We start from the raw sequence: 16,737 nt of genomic DNA on the forward strand, positions 1-16,737 counted from the left end.
TTGTTCATTTTATTTGTTTTGGTAAATCATTTATGTAACAAAATTGAAACAGGAACATTGTAAAATACACAATAGTAATATTAATAATAATACATATTTCAACAAACATAATCACATATAACTCCTAGGTGAGAAGGTTAACAAAACAACAGTTCATGTGAGAATTCTCCGACACAAATTCGTATACGGCGAACACAATTCCATACACAATAGGTATAGGACATACAGAGAATGAATATGTTCAGAATGGTTACCGTCAGTTACAGTGGTTGTTCGCATATAAAGAAACCTTGTTAAAGAATGTCTATATTAAAAGATAGTCTTTTCTAAACTTGATGTCCTGCAATATTTATTATATGCCTCTAATATATGACTGAGTCCCATTTCAGCATTCTCCACCACTTATTCTTGGTGGAATTAATGAAACTATGGTACATCGGATTTTTGAATTGAATATGTCGACTGGTCGAAGCGCCCACTGGTATAACAATGACAATTAAATGGTCGTAACACGGGATTGAATATAAAACTTGTCCGCGATACTATGCCAATTATCTTTGTGGCCACGTTATTCGATAGCGGACAGGTACATGTGGCTTTTGGATCGACGGCGCCGGACATGATTCCTATGTAAAATGAGACAAATACTAACTGTTATCCCGGCTTCAAAATAATAGAAGCACGGTGAGTATGGCTCGATGAAGGAGGCGAGTATTGGCTGGATAGTGTGACACCATGACTGTACATCTACACACAAGTTATACAGGAATGTCAGTCGTGAACAACTGTGACGGGCTACAAGTCTGGGGCCGTTTCAATTCAGGATTTTATTGGTTACGATCTGTATAAACGTAGAAATTATGCATTTGCTTAAAATTTCGTTTAGACATTCTTTTAGGGAAAATTAAAATTCAGTTTAAAATGATTTGAATTACATGTGTTTTTAAATTAAGATAAAATATATTATATCATACAGTTTAAGTTCACGAAAAGAATATACGTTTCAATAAAACATTATCTTTGTAAAATACCTGGGACCAATAACTACTCACAGAGAAGACGCAAGTCAAAGTATAAACTTGTGCATTGATTACGACTATGAATCTAATGACTAATGATCATTTGTATATTTTTTGTTGCTTGTTAGAACATTTTGCATTGCATAAATAAGGATATGAATACATTGAGAGAAACAATCAGGATGTTATATCAAATAATACGTCACCTTAGTGCAAGAACTCAATATCTGCTTCTATTTCTATATGCAGTTATTCAGTTATTGCACTAAGGTGACGAATTATTTATTATAATAGTTAAAACAAGTGATTCTAAATGGACAAAGGAAGAAAAACAGCGAAATCCTGAAAGTTTTGACATTTGATATATACAAACGGAGCAGTCTTTTGTTGACTTTCGCAAAGGAAATTAATGCACGTTTTGTTTCCCTTAATTAAGATAGAAGGAAACATATAAACGTGTACAAGCATCCCGGGTAGACGCACACCCCCGATATCGATATATCGGTTTAATGGAGGTGTGTATTCCGGTGAGGGAGGTGTGCGTGCAATAGGACACACTTGGAAGTAGGTGTCAGTTTTTGAAAATGTTCATGCATTTCACGCAATATTGTCAAGAAGGCGAGCAAGCTACAGCACAACTTGAAGGGTGTCTTAATGCACGCACACCTCAATCAGCGGTACTGGAGGTGTGTGTCTGCCATGAATGACTGAATATGAATGTTTCCGCTACTAACTCGTCTGTTTAGTCTTATCACAATGACACACATGACCATCACCCAGTCGCTTTATCCTCTATCTCCTCTACACCCTAACCCCATTCCCACAATCGGTGGCTTTTGTCTCCGTATCATCTACACGCTTGATTATTCGTCCTCATCTTCCTCGAAGACCACCGGAATTTGATGCCTGGGCGCTGTTTTACCGTAGCACGTGAACAGGAAGTCTTCCATACTGTTATAAAGATGGTTCCGTGTGTTTCCGCCACTTAACCAGTGCTGCTGGTCGGTATAGATCTGAAATGAACGAGAGTATCGACCGGTATTACTCTTAAAACATGATATGCCACGGTCGTCCATTTTTTTCTCAGTTGACCGAGTGACATATTCAGAAGTAGTTTCAGTATCTCAGTTAGGGTGATTTGACATCACTAATTAAACATTACCATGCAAGATGTCATCGTAAGTTTTCTAATACATTATTTTAATGCGTTTACATTTCATGGCCGACGTAAAGTTTTCGTCGACAGGTCGTTAAAGCTATCACGCAAAGGCGATGGCAATACATCGACACTCGTCTGCGAAAAAAGCAAAGTAATAAAAATAACTACCCCTCATTTGATTCCATAAAATTGATTCTGGTTTAAAACGGTTTCAACACACATATTTTAAAATAAATGATCGGAGGTTAAAGCTTATAACGCTCGTCTTTGGCATCAAACAGCTATTTGCATTATCTGGCCGTCTTGTAAATCATCAATATTAAAAGTGTTTGCTTCTTGTGTCGACAAGAGGGTCATGATGGCCCTGAATCGCTCACCTGAGATATATGAAGAAAAAAAAGCTGAGGTACATGTTTTGGGTAGTACGCCCAATTGACATATGGTAGGTTATTTACAGATGTTGTCAGATTCCACTTATTATCTTGTTGTTAATGCATCAGTCTATAAAGGGTTGATGGTGGTTATGCAACCAGTCTCTAATTATCTACCTTTTTAAACGTACTGTACAGTAGCACAATTGTCTAGTTCAATGGAAAAGTCTGACTTTTTATTCAAAATTGGGTATACCAATGTTATTCTTCGAACTAAAAAATATAGATAATTACTTTAACCCATAAGTCTGTATCAATACAATTATTAGCATAAAAGTGACTTATTTAAGGAATGAGTATAAAATCTATTCCTCTGTTACTAAAGGACAATGATTCCAATGTATAAATATATCCGATATAATGACCAGCACAATGCAGCAAAATTTGCATCCCTTGGCATATTCGTGTATTAGTATTAACTATGATATTTTAATAAAATGGAATTTTCATAATGATTTTGGTCAGAATTTATTGAAATCTAAGCAAGTATTGATATTTTGCTGTATCATATAAATAGCTTAAGAAAAAAGGGCATTTAAGATTTTTTAAACGTTAAACTGTCAGAAAGTCGGCCACCATATGCTGTTTTCATGGGTCAATCGAAACGGGTTATTGTATTTTTGTAGATCACCAAAGCAAGCTTTTTGTGAAGTTTATAAAAAGAAATGACTCAGTAGTTTCAGAGATGTTTTTAAACAAAACAAAACAGTACAGAACAGAATATATATTAGACTTAAGCATAACAAGCTTATCGTCATAATAACACATATACATACAAAAACATATATATAGCGTGCAACAATTTTAATACAAAGCATATTGTACGTTAAATTTATTTGATTTTATTGTTTCTGGGATTTAAATGGTGAAAATGAATTTATATTATATCACATTTATTATGGACTATTAAATACAATCGGACGTTATTTAAGACGGATCAAACAGTAATCGTGTATTGCTTTATTGGTTAAAAGCAAAAACAAGAATTCGGCCACTGTGATATTGTTGTTGTTGTTGGTATATTGCAACGCGTTGTTGTATGTTTTAAGTATTATTGAATTTGGTCAGATGGTTTCAGGTAATATGTCTCTCGAGCAAATATTGACGTTCGAACGGACGCCGGACAAAGACAAATTCTAATAGCTCACATTGAACACCACTTTGTGCTCTGGCAAACTTAAAATATGACATAAAGTGATTATGACATGAGAAGGCTTTCGTAGTAATTCATTATTAAAATGCGAAAAAAATATGCAGAATGCATTATATGTAAGAGTAGATGTATGTGTTTTTGTAAGCCAAATAGTTCTCCAGTCTCAAAGAAACATACTACTTTATTTTATTTCTTAGCAAGAGATCGGCATTGTTAGTTTGCTTACTATAAGGAAAATAGTTTTAAACACCACTTTTGGACGAGATGACTCCCATGCATAAACTTGTCTTTTTATAAAGTTAACATGACTCGCATGTTGAATGTTCAACCTAATTCTTAAAGTTCGTGAGAACATTCTCGGACTGTTCGAGGTACCATACAATACAGAAATTTTTATCTCGGTATTACATAACGAAGATAACATTTGTATTCAACCGATTTTTTTGTCAATTTCATAACCTATAAAATGCTATTGCAACGTAGACAGACTCATATGAATTTTGCTTTAAAAGGTGCATCATTCATTATCGTTTAAACTAAATATACCAAGCGAGTATTACAATAATGATTAAAGAAACTTTTGTTTCTATTATAGTAGCAGTAGTTGCGGTATGGATTTTCAATCGAATTACGAATTGTGCACCTTCTGTCAAGGTAACGGAAGTATTAAATGATTCGTATGATTTTATCGTGGTGGGAGCGGGATCCGCAGGCTCCGTGTTAGCGGCGAGACTCTCGGAGAGGCCGGGTGTGTCCGTTTTGCTGCTAGAGGCGGGTGGCCATTATGAGGAGAATCCGAACTCACATATCCCCGGATTCTGGACATCTATGTTGCATACGGAAATGGACTGGGATTATTTTACGGAACCTCAGGAGAAGGCTTGTCTCGGGATGCGCGACCGGAAGGGATACTGGCCGCGCGGACGCGTCCTGGGCGGCTCCAGTACCATTAACCTCTTGCAATACACACGCGGAAGCAGTCTGGATTACGACCTCTGGGAGAAAATGGGATGCACTGGTTGGTCGTATAAGGATGTGCTGCCATATTTCAAAAAATCCGAGAAGATTCTTGTACCGGAACTCATGAACTCTGATGCCCACGGTACACAAGGACCTATGGGTGTTAGTGACGGTCGTGTTAGTGATCTTATGGATTATTATCTGAAAGCAGGACAAGAAATGGGCTACAACATCGTGGATTACAACAGCGGTAAAGAGGAAGGGTTCGCTAGGTACCAGCAACACATCGAAAATGGCGTCCGTAGTAGCACCGCTAATACGTTTCTCCCGATGGCGAGTGACCGACCTAATTTACATATATCCATACAAAGTCACGTGACAGAAATACGGATAAAGAACAACAAAGCAACCGGTGTGTATTTTCTAAAAGGAAACAGAAAACATTACGTTTCAGCCAAGAAAGAGGTTATTATTTCCGGAGGCACCATGAACTCGGCGCAGTTACTAATGTTGTCCGGGATAGGACCCAAAGAGCATCTCCAAGAGCATGGGATACCAGTCCGAGCGGACCTTCCAGTTGGCAACAACTTACAAGACCACATGCGTCTTCAGCTTTTCACCAGCATCAACAAACCGCTTGGCATTACGGCTGATATGAAGACTGGCTTATGGAATAAGCTTAAATATAGGTTGTTCGGAAACGATGCCATCGGGAAAACGATGGCAGAGGTTACTGCGTTTCTGCATTCTGATCCCAGTCAAAGAGGAAAGACATATACGGATGTTCAATTTAACTTTTTTAGCTCTTACCAGAAAAATAACGTTGAGAATTATAATGATACTTTGTTTCCCCAGCTATTCAGTAAAACCCCAGGGAAATACGGATTCACGACTATAGTAATAATGAACCACCTGAACAGCACGGGTACCATCAGGCTGAGAACCAGCGACCCCTTTGACGCTCCAGTGATTGAACCAAAATATTTCTCCTCGCCTTCAGACGTCAGCGACTTTGTAGCAGCAGTACGATTATGGGAGAAATTCATACAAACGCCATCAATGACGTCACTCGGTGCAAACGCCGACCAAGTTAAAATCAAAGTTTGCGATAAACACGATTTCCGGTCAGATGAGTATTGGGCATGCGTAGTGCGTCATTTCGCGCTGACTGTCTATCATCCGTGTTGCACGTGCAGAATGGGGAACCCAGCGGACAAAACCACCGTTGTTGATCCGCGCTTGCGCGTAAAAGGAATAAAAAACCTTCGCGTCGCAGATGCATCTGTGTTACCCATGGAAACTTCCGGCAACCTGAACGCTCCGACAATTATGGTCGCTGAGAAGGCTTCGGACATGATACTGGAGGATTTAGAATGAAATACAATGACAGTAACATTATATTGGTTATAAACTCTGTGTTATGCTTTCTTGTAGAAAGACATGTTATTGAATTTGATAAATATATAATACTTACCTTTACTTATAATCAGTTATTCATGGCCATGAAGTTATTTTGTAAGTAGCGGATAGAAAACTAATGACTGATTGTTTAATTAAGATTGCATTAAGATGCTAAACGATGTTTATATATCCTCTATATACAACTTTATTTACTTTACTTTTTTATTACCAAATCCATTATTTTTGTAAAGTTTCCCTCGTATAGTACGAGTAAAAATACACCCAATACTTGGTTTAAGGCGTGACTTGATAGTTAATGTTTCATCTTAAAGTTACTTACCAGTGTTTTAAAATATACGTCTTTATCTGTTAATGCCTTCATGAGTTGAGCAGAGTGCTGGAAATGTACATTATCTGAAATGAATAAAACTAGGATACTTTACACCACTTAATGTTAGTTCCATTGAGAAGACAGCTATAGTATATAAGTATATCCCACCTCAGATAACTAGATCCAAAAATTTGACCATGCTAGAAATTCTTATCTTGCCCACGGGCAAAGAAAAAAGTACCGTTTAAACTCCTTTTTAATTGTCATCACATAATAACCTCCCTTGTTGAAGACCGTCGTCTGTAGCACCATGGAAACCTTGTTTTATGGCAATATTTAAAATCTAAATAAACATTTCTCGATTTAAATGGCACCAAAATGTTTTCACGTTGCATTTAAGAAATAATGCTGCACTCTCCTCAGAACTATTTAAGTATATTAATATATAATATATTTTGTTTAACTTAAGTGGGAGTAAGAGCATTTACCATGGCGGCTCGTGTAAGATCCCAACACTCGCCCAGGGATTTCTGCGTAAACGAGCTAATCCTCGTTTTAGCAAAACAACCTACGCTCGGGTTGGTGATGAACCAACCCTAAACGAGCGGCCATGGAAAAAAAACAACTTATAATCCCAACCCGAGCGTAGGTTGTGTTGCGGAAACTCGGTAAAACCGGTAAAAAAGGTTCATACGGGTACATTTTATCTTTGCCCGTTGGCAAAATAGGGATTTCTAGTATGGCCGAATATTTGTCACTACTTATCTGGGAGAAACCAGTGTCTGAGTGGCTAGACAAAAAAGTGCGCCCCTCTTTGGATCAAAGTCACATCCTCTCGGGATATGGGCGAACTGCCTACCTATACTACAACACAGCCCCATATACAATAAGAAGACAATAATATGTAATGTTGTATATATTGATACATAATTATTAAGTCTTTCACACTCGGCCTATATTCACGAATTATAGATTGGTAGAGCCTGAAAACTAAGTGACGAACTCTCTTTAACAAATGAGTCCAGAAATGGAAGGTATTTCGGACTAGTATAGAGAGAAATGGAAGGTAATACGGACTCGTATAGAGAGAAATGGAAGGTAATACGGACTAGTATAGAGAGAAATGGAAGGTAATACGGACTAGAATAGAGAGAAATGGAAGGCAATACGGACTAGAATAGAGATAAATAGAAGGAAGTACAGACTAGAATAGAGAGAAATAGAAGGTAATACGGACTAGAGAAATGAAACGAAATACGGACTATAAAAGAGGGAAATGGAAGGAAATACGGACTCGTATAGAGAGAAATGGAAGGTAATACGGACTAGAATAGAGAGAAATGGGAGGAAATACGGACTAGAATAGAGAGAAATGGAAGGAAATACGGACTAGAATAGAGAGAAATAGAAGGTAATACGGACTTGTACAGAGAGAAACGGAAGGTAATACGGACTCGTATAGAGAGAAATGGAAGGAAATACGGACTTGTACAGAGAGAAACGGAAGGTAATACGGACTAGAATAGAGAGAAATGGAAGGTAATACGGACTTGTACAGAGAGAAATGGAAGGAAATACGGACTCGTATAGAGAGAAATGGAAGGAAATACGGACTAGAATAGAGAGAACTGGAAGGAAATACGGACTAGAATAGAGAGAAATAGAAGGTAATACGGACTAGAATAGAGAGAAATAGAAGGTAATACGGACTAGTATAGAGAGAAATGGTAGGTAATACAGACTAAAATAGAGAGAAATAGAAGGTAATACGGACTAGTATAGAGAGAAATGGTAGGTAATACAGACTAGAATAGAGAGAAATGGAAGGGTAATACGGACTAGACTAGAGAGAAATGGAAGGGTAATACGGACTAGTATAGAGAGAAATGGTAGGTAATACAGACTAGAATAGAGAGAAATGGAAGGTAATACGAACTAGTATAGAGATAAATTGTAGGTAATACAGACTAGAATAGAGAGAAATGGAAGGTAAAACGGACTAGAATAGAGAGAAATGGAAGGCAATACGGACTAGAATAGAGAGAAATAGAAGGAAGTACAGACTAGAATAGAGAGAAATAGAAGGTAATACGGATGTGAATAAAGGGAAATGGAAGGTAATATGGACTAGTATAAAGAGAAATGAAATGGTAATACGGACTAGTATAGAGAGAAACGGTAGGTCATTTGGACTAGAATAGCGAAAAATGGAAGGTAATACGGACTAGAAAAGAAAGGGTGAAATGGAAGGTAATACGGACTCGTATAGAGAGAAATGGAAGGTAATACGGACTAGAATAGAGAGAACTGGAAGGGAATACGGACTAGAATAGAGAGAAATAGAAGGTAAAACGGACTAGAATAGAAAGAAATGGAAGGGTAATATGGACTAGTATAGAGAGAAATGGTAGGTAATACAGACTAGAATAGAGAGAAAAGGGAGGTATTACGGACTAGTAAAGAGAGAAATCGTACTAGGTAATACAGACTAGAATAGAGAGAAATGGAAGGTATTACGGACTAGAATAGAGAAAAATTGGAGGTATTACGGACTAGTATAGAGAGAAACGGAAGGGTAATACGGACTAGTATAGAGAGAAATAGAAAGCAATACGGACTCGTATAGAGAGAAATGGAAGGCAATACGGACTCGTATAGAGAGAAATGGAAGGGTAATACGGACTCGTATAGAGAGAAATGGGAGGGTAATACGGAATAGTATAGAGAGAAATGGAAGGCAATACGGACTAGAATAGAGAGAAATAGAAGGAAGTACAGACTAGAATAGAGAGAAATGGAAGGTAATACGGACTAGAAAAGAGGGAAATGGAAGGTAATACGGACTCGTATAGAGAGAAATGGAAGGTTATACGGACTAGAATAGAGAGGGCTGGAAGGTTATACGGACTAGAATAGAGAGAAATGGAAGGTGATACTGACTAGAATAGAAAGCAATAGAAGGGTAATACGGACTAGTATAGAGAGAAATGGTAGGTTATACAGACTAGAATAGAGAAAAATGGAAGGTAATACGGACTAGAATAGAGAGAAATGGGATGTATTACGGACTAGTATAGACAGAAATGGAAGGTACTACGGACTAGAATAGAGAGAAATGGAAGGGTAATACGGACTAGTATAGGGAGAAATGGAAGGCAATACGGACTCGTATAGAGAGAAATGGAAGGCAATACGGACTCGTATAGAGAGAAATGGAAGGTAATGCGGACTAGAATAGAGAGAAATGGAAGGTAATACGGACTTATTAAAGCTGAAGTAATTTAATAGCAAGTGTATCTTACCGTCGCCCGTACCATGGGCTATAAGGAACCTTGACCGACGGAAGTTGGAAGCGTAACGTGATATGTTGGCACTCTGAAACACATGTAAGGTAATATTACTCCGAATGATGCATGTATATTTTCCGGATTATGGTGTTCAATTGTAAAAATTAATACATATCTTATATAAAACTTTAGAAATAGGCCATTTTCGTAATATGGTTCACGTCTGAAATATCTGAACTTACATTATAACCTTCTAAGTTGTCTTCCTCTGTAGGCAACCCCATGTATTTTTCTGAGTAGAATGTATCTGAAATAATTAATACAGGGATGCAAACGAATGGCAAAAACTGATATTCGAATATTCAATAATTCTTATGATCGAATATTCGAATACCAAAATACATATTTTAAAAGTTGCAATAAACTATTATTATTATTCGATTAATTAATAGCCAAGGCTTTTAACCCTACTTTGCCGTAGCCAGTACGCTCGGCGGACCCTGATTTTCCCTAAATGAGCCTCTGAAATTCCCTGTTTTTACAAAGAAAAAAAGCAATACATTATGAACAAACAAAAAACAAAATCGAATTATTTCAATTCCGCTGCCTACATATTTGTAAACGATGTGAAATTAGATGGATTCCTGGTCCAATGGCGTTATGCGCCAATCAAGGGTCTTTCCGTAGGACAAGCAGCATCGTTCTGGGGTTGACCTCTACTAAATAGTTACCACTTTCCCAACCGCTATTTTTCCCTGAGAAATTGAGGTTGGGGTTGGGGAGATGCATGGAGTGTTGAAATAATAGAGTTGATAGGTGATTATTGGCGAAACTTGCTATACTGTGATGAAAAAGTTGCGTTTCAAGTTTTGAAATCGTTGTTCTTAAATTTCATAAAATAACACCAATATAGAGCTAATTTTTATTTGCAATTCATAAATTTAAAAATGCAAGAATGTACAATACTGTGAAGAAAACTGTAGAATAACAAAGCACTGGGATTAAACACGTTTTAACAGTATAAATAAATAGCATACATATTAAAATATTTATAATTGATGTATTGATTGATGTGAAATTAAAACATATTAACTCCTCATACTACAAAACTTTTATGCTACCTTTGCACACACATTTACTTCAGTTTTAATAAATGGGCAGCAGCATCAATACATGCCATTATATCTATATGGCCAATTTGCAGCTGGTGCTTAATTAAGCCTAATGAGCCTTTGCTCAAACTCACGGTAGGCCAGCTTTCTTGACCGTTGCTTTCCGTCATGCTGGATTGTTTTGGCTTCATTAAAAGCCTGCTCTTTCTGGACAATGTCTACCAGAGTGTATACATTAAGGTGGCGGTGACGCAGTTGATTATTAATTTTATATAATATAGTATTTAATTCCATGTCGGCCGTTACTTTCAATATTCGCAACACAGTAAACATATTCGTATTGTTTTTCATTGTATTTTGATAACGAAAAGCGTGTCCTTCTGCCCGCCGACAACCAGAATGGAAATACGGCTGCTGAAGAATAAAGCACAGGGGGAGTTTACTCCGTCTTCGTTCTTGACCAGTGTGGTCAACTTCGTCTTCCCGTCCTTGTCAACTTGCAGCACTGTTTTAGAGCAGCAGACAAACACGTGTCCACCAGACGTCACGTGTACCCATTGAGGGTATATCATGTCAGGGTCGGTGAGAGTGGCCAGCGTGTTGCCCATGTTGTCTAGTGTGATGAGTTCATTCAGGGGTTTGTGATGTAGATTCTCTTCCCATCGTTACTAATGGCAGATGTCCTCACCGCACCCAAACCCGTGTCGCCCTCGTACAGCTTCTTCACCAGCTGTCCCGACATCGTGTAGACGTAAATCGTGGTGCCAGATGAGATGTAAAGCTGACCCCCATTGTGAGCTGCGGCATAGCATCTATGAGTGAAACTTAACTTCCTCCTAACAACTAGTTTCCCATTTGGAATATTCATGAAATTAAGTTCGCATATATTCTTATAGTTATCTATACAAGTTGCAACTTCATCCCCGCCATTGTGGCACACATCCCATGGAAACTCGGGGACAGAGGACGCTAGGCGGTCATCGTGAACGGCTCATCATGCTGGATACTTCGATGAATCAGACTGCAATCACGTATCATCACCTCAAACAAGTACCATGACAGGCTTCAATACCCCCCCCCCCACCCCCCACTCTGGTATATAGTGTGGCCCAATTTTATTTTCCAAATGACACAGGTTCAAACTTGGCCTAGATTTGATTAAGTCGATGAATAATTTTGAGAAAATTTCGATAAAAATAGGTTAATTTTATTTCAAATCGTTCTCGGTTTTGAACCATAATTATTATACTTAATATACGGAATAGCCAAAACACGTTGACCATATTTGATTATTGTGGTTTTTCAAATTTACCATTTTTTAAGTCCTACATACCTTGTAATCTACTATAATATATGGCTACAGTATCCGTTTTGCTCATCTGTTAAAACAATTTGTTGCCTAAACATTTGCATGTGCATATGTTGTTATTGCTATGAACATTCATATATGTTTATTGCAATTAATAATGTTTAGTTGAGCTGAATGAACAAACCGCAATGGCACATGACAGAAAACCAGTGGTTTGATCGGAATGAACTCCTGCTCTAGTGTCATATGACCTGTAATAATGAGTTACATTTAACCTAAAATATTTAGTTTTATCTTCCAATTTATCAGAGTTCTCTTGTACCAACTATCTAGCGAAAAGTAACTATATGATTTACTGCAGTTAAACAATGTCAGAAAACCTCGAAATGCCTAAATATTGGATATTTATTTATTGTTTTTGGGATGGTAACGAGTACTCGATCGATCGCCCGAGTACCCGAATACTAATGTCAGTAAGCGAAGTTTAACATTATAACACTGACAGGCAGAATATATTATAACCATTATGACACAGTCAGGAAGAAGCTAAGCTCCATTTTAACACTGGCAGGAAAAAGCTAAGCTCCATTATAACACTGGCAAGAGGAAGCCAAACTCCATTATAACACTGACAGGAGGAAGCTAAGCTCCATTTTAACACTGACAGGAAAAAGCTTAGCTCCATTATAACACTGAAGGAGGAAGCTTAGCTCCATTATAACACTGACAGGAGGAAGCTTAGCTCCATTATAACACTGACAGGAGGAAGCTTAGCTCCATTATAACACTGACAGGAGGAAGCTTAGCTCCATTATAACACTGACAGGAAAAAGCTAAGCTCCATTATAACACTGACAGGAGGAAGCTTAGCTCCATTATAACACTGACAGGAGGAAGCTTAGCTCCATTATAACACTGACAGGAAAAAGCTAAGCTCCATTATAACACTGACAGGAAAAAGCTAAGCTCCATTATAACACTGACAGGAGGAAGCCAAGCTCCATTATAACACTGACAGGAGGAAGCTTAGCTCCATTATAACACTGACAGGAAAAAGCTAAGCTCCATTATAGCACTGACACGAAGAAGCTTAGCTCCATTATAACACTGACAGGAAGAAACTAAGATCCATTATAAGACTGACAAGAGGAAGCCTAGCTCCATTATAACACTGACAGGAGGAAGCTTAGCTCCATTTTAACACTGACAGGGGGAAGCTTAGCTCCATTATTACACTGATAGGAAGAAGCTTAGCCCCAGTAAGGCATTAAAGCACTGGCAGGAAGAAGCTGAGATCCATTATAACACTGACAGGAAGAAGCTTAGCTCCATTAAGGCATTAAAGCACTGGCAGGAAGAAGCTGAGCTCCATTATAACACTGACAGGAAGAAGCTATGCTCCTTTAAGGCTAATACCACTAGCAGGAAGAAGCTTAGCTCCATTATAACACTGACAGGAAGAAGCTTAGCTCCATTAAGGCATTATAACACTGACAGGAGGAAGCATTGCTCCATTAAGGCATTATAAAACTGACAGGAAGAAGCTTAGCTCCATTATAACACTGGCAGGAAGAAGCTTAGATCCATTAAGGCATTTTAACACTGACAGGAGGAAGCTTAGCTCCATTATAACACTGGCAGGAAGAAGCTTAGCTCCATTAAGGCATTATAACACTGACAGGAAGAAGCTTAGCTCCATTATAACACTGACAGGAAGAAGCTTAGCTCCATTAAGGCATTATAACACTGACAGGAAGAAGCTTAGCTCCATTATTACACTGATAGGAAGAAGCTTAGCTCCATTAACGCATTATAAAACTGATAGGAAGAAGCTTAGCTACATTAAGGCATTATGACACTGGTAGGAAGAAGCTTAGCTCCATTATAACACTGACAGGAAGAAGCTTAGCTCTATTATAACATTGACAGGCAGAAGCTTAGCTCCATTATAACATTGACAGGCAGAAGCTAAGCTCCATTATAAAACTGACAGGAAGAAGCTTAGCTCCATTATAACATTGACAGGCAGAAGCTAAGCTCTATTATAACATTGACAGGCAGAAGCTAAGCTCCATTATAACACTGACAGGAAGAAGCTTAGCTCCATTATAACACTGACAGGAAGAAGCTAAGCTCCATTATAACACTGACAGGAAGAAGCTTAGCTCTATTATAACATTGACAGGCAGAAGCTAAGCTCCATTATAACACTGACAGGAAGAAGCTTAGCTCTATTATAACACTGAAAGGAAGAAGCTAAGCTCCAATATAACACTGACAGGCAGAAGCTTAGCTCCAATATAACACATACAAGAAGAAGCTTAGCTCCATTATAACACTGACAGGAAGGAGCTAAGCTCCATAATAACACTGGCCATCATCATACCGGCTAAATATAACGTGCAGCGCGTAGAAGTGACTCATCATTATAAGGCTAAACAGTAACGCTAAAGATATCTCGCACTTTGGAAAATAAATTATGTATCAAGTAAGAATAAACATTGCGTTACCCTAATTTATTTAGATTTCAAAACCATGTATAAATAACCGTCGTCACGTTTAAGAGTCACCTACCGTAATATCGCCAGTCCGTGACGGGGGCGACGGCAACCCCGCACGAAAAAACGTTTCCAGGGGAACCTAGCACGGCTGACGTCAAGAACCCGCCATGCGACTGAAATAAAACAGGTTTTGATTAAGTTTATTTGAATAAGCATTATAATTTAGAATTTGTTAAATTTATAAGCTATGGATCCAGTTTTATGATTTTACACAAGAAGTTAATAAATCCAACTTGATCCTTCGTAGGCCGTATAATTTTCGAAGAAAAGTCAGGTATTGTTAAAGCCGTATAATTTTCGAAGAAAAGTCAGGTATTGTTAAAGCATACGCCATAATTAATTATCCTTGACAAAGGCTAAACACCTTTCAACATAGTCAAATTGAACTTGGTACACATGTTTTCATAGTCAATACGCGCATATAGTACAGCAAGGCACATAACTCTAATATTTGTTGAGTGTTGTTCCATGTTCGGCTGAACAAAATACACCAGACGAGCGTTTGCCTTCGGTGCGCGGCGCTCCTGTTTTGGTCACATTTTAAAAAGCATTTGATCAATAGAAAAAGAAAACTAAATCAGTCTGACCAAAATCATTTCACTACAACGCCTTTTTACGTTGAACATTCAAAATATGGGCCTTTACCTTTTAAATATGTGGTCACAAGGCATCGAAAGGCGTTGAAATCTAACATAATACCAATCCAATTGATGTAATAAAATTTAGGCAGCTGCTCATAGTAATTTGATTTCGTCTTTCTTGATAATATAACAACTTATAAATCAACTATTACGTATTTGACGAGATACAGACACAAATGCGGTATCAATTCCAGACAATTGAAGACAATATATGCCAGAATTCGCTCAATATCGACCAAACTCGTCCTATATCAACAAAACTCGCCTAATATGATTTTCCTCCGTTCTGATTGGCTACAAAACTCGCCTAATATAGGATTTGAGAAAGGGCCATTTTCATTGGCTGTCAAACTCGCCTAATATGAAAAATATGCTGGAAATTGCTTTTTAAAGGTAGCCATTTTGTTTTCCGTTTACCGACTTTTAAAAAAAAATTGTGCTTCGTATAACTTTATTTAGAATACTTGAACCTATTGAATGATTGAACCACTTTGTACGGTTTGATATAACAGTTGTATTTAACCCGTTGGTGGATATTACGACTATTATGATTTTGTACGCCGACAATGAACGACGAAGGTGAAACATTTGACGCTTTGGCAAACGATTTACAAAATAAGACGAAAAGACATGCTTTCTTACAATGTACAGTGCTTTATTCATAAGTATGTGCAATGTCACTTTAAGGATGCATGTCAAAATCAGCAAAGTCAAGTCTAGAAAAGCAGACACCATAAATGAATAAGGGATAAATACGGCTTCAATGTGAACTGAAGGTAAGTTATAAGAATGTTTTTAACCAAAACGGTAATAGTTAATTAATAAGATACTTATTCATTAGGTGATTTCATATTGGCCCAGTTATTTGTCCTCGGTCAGCTGTATTTGCCTTCGCCCTTTCGGGCTCAGGCAAATACAGCTAACCTCGGACAAATAACTAAGCCAATATGAAATCACCTAATTAATAACATTATATTATATTTCATTGAAGTAATATTATGATTATTTTATGGCCAAAATCGATACAGTAAATTACCATCAACAGTTTCAAAATTTAGATTCATTCAAAGCTAACCGCTGTTAAAGATACAAACAAAATAGGATTGTGATCTAAGCAAATTTAGAATAACATAATACATATTTATGCAAGTCTTCCCGCACCAACATTTTTTATTTGAAGAGTGTTTAGGCTCGCGCTGAGCTTTTTCGTCAAAAGCCCCCCCCCCAAAAAAAAAAAAACCCCCCATAAACTTATATGAAAACTATCTTGTAAACCCGATAACCATTGTGGCGAACGGAGGTATGTAATGGTTAGGATTCTATTGGATGGAATACCTTAAATTTGACGACTTGGCGCCAAATGTATCTCCCAG

The 16,737-nt window shown here is 37.6% G+C and overlaps 2 protein-coding genes across 8 annotated transcripts in view; one reads left to right on the top strand and one right to left on the bottom strand.

Annotated features, from left to right (window-relative positions):
* Position 1: 1 nt before the first annotated feature.
* LOC128211633 (prolyl endopeptidase FAP-like) overlaps positions 2-16,737 on the bottom strand; it is a 169,606-nt gene continuing 152,870 nt past the window's right edge. For all 7 annotated transcript variants that reach the window (XM_052916621.1, XM_052916622.1, XM_052916626.1 and 4 more), the window contains exons 21-25: positions 14,737-14,836; positions 9,984-10,048; positions 9,757-9,829; positions 6,464-6,537; positions 2-2,032 (exon numbers count right to left, since the gene is read on the bottom strand). In XM_052916621.1, coding sequence (XP_052772581.1) covers positions 1,883-2,032; positions 6,464-6,537; positions 9,757-9,829; positions 9,984-10,048; positions 14,737-14,836 — 462 coding nt within the window. In that variant the 3' untranslated portion in view covers positions 2-1,882. The remainder of the gene's footprint in view (positions 2,033-6,463; positions 6,538-9,756; positions 9,830-9,983; positions 10,049-14,736; positions 14,837-16,737) is intronic.
* On the top strand, positions 3,904-6,565 carry LOC128211634 (4-pyridoxate dehydrogenase-like). The gene has a single exon (XM_052916627.1). The coding sequence runs from the start codon at positions 4,327-4,329 to the stop codon at positions 6,097-6,099; it is 1,773 nt and encodes a 590-aa protein (XP_052772587.1). The 5' UTR covers positions 3,904-4,326; the 3' UTR covers positions 6,100-6,565.

The sequence above is a fragment of the Mya arenaria genome, chromosome 12 (genome assembly GCF_026914265.1).
Source record: "Mya arenaria isolate MELC-2E11 chromosome 12, ASM2691426v1".
Taxonomy (NCBI): Eukaryota; Metazoa; Mollusca; class Bivalvia; order Myida; family Myidae; genus Mya; species Mya arenaria.

What these genes read in the sequence shown, in the direction of transcription:
- LOC128211634 (XM_052916627.1), top strand. Translation starts at nt 4,327, where the DNA reads ATGATTAAAGAAACTTTTGTTTCTATTATAGTAGCAGTAGTTGCGGTA.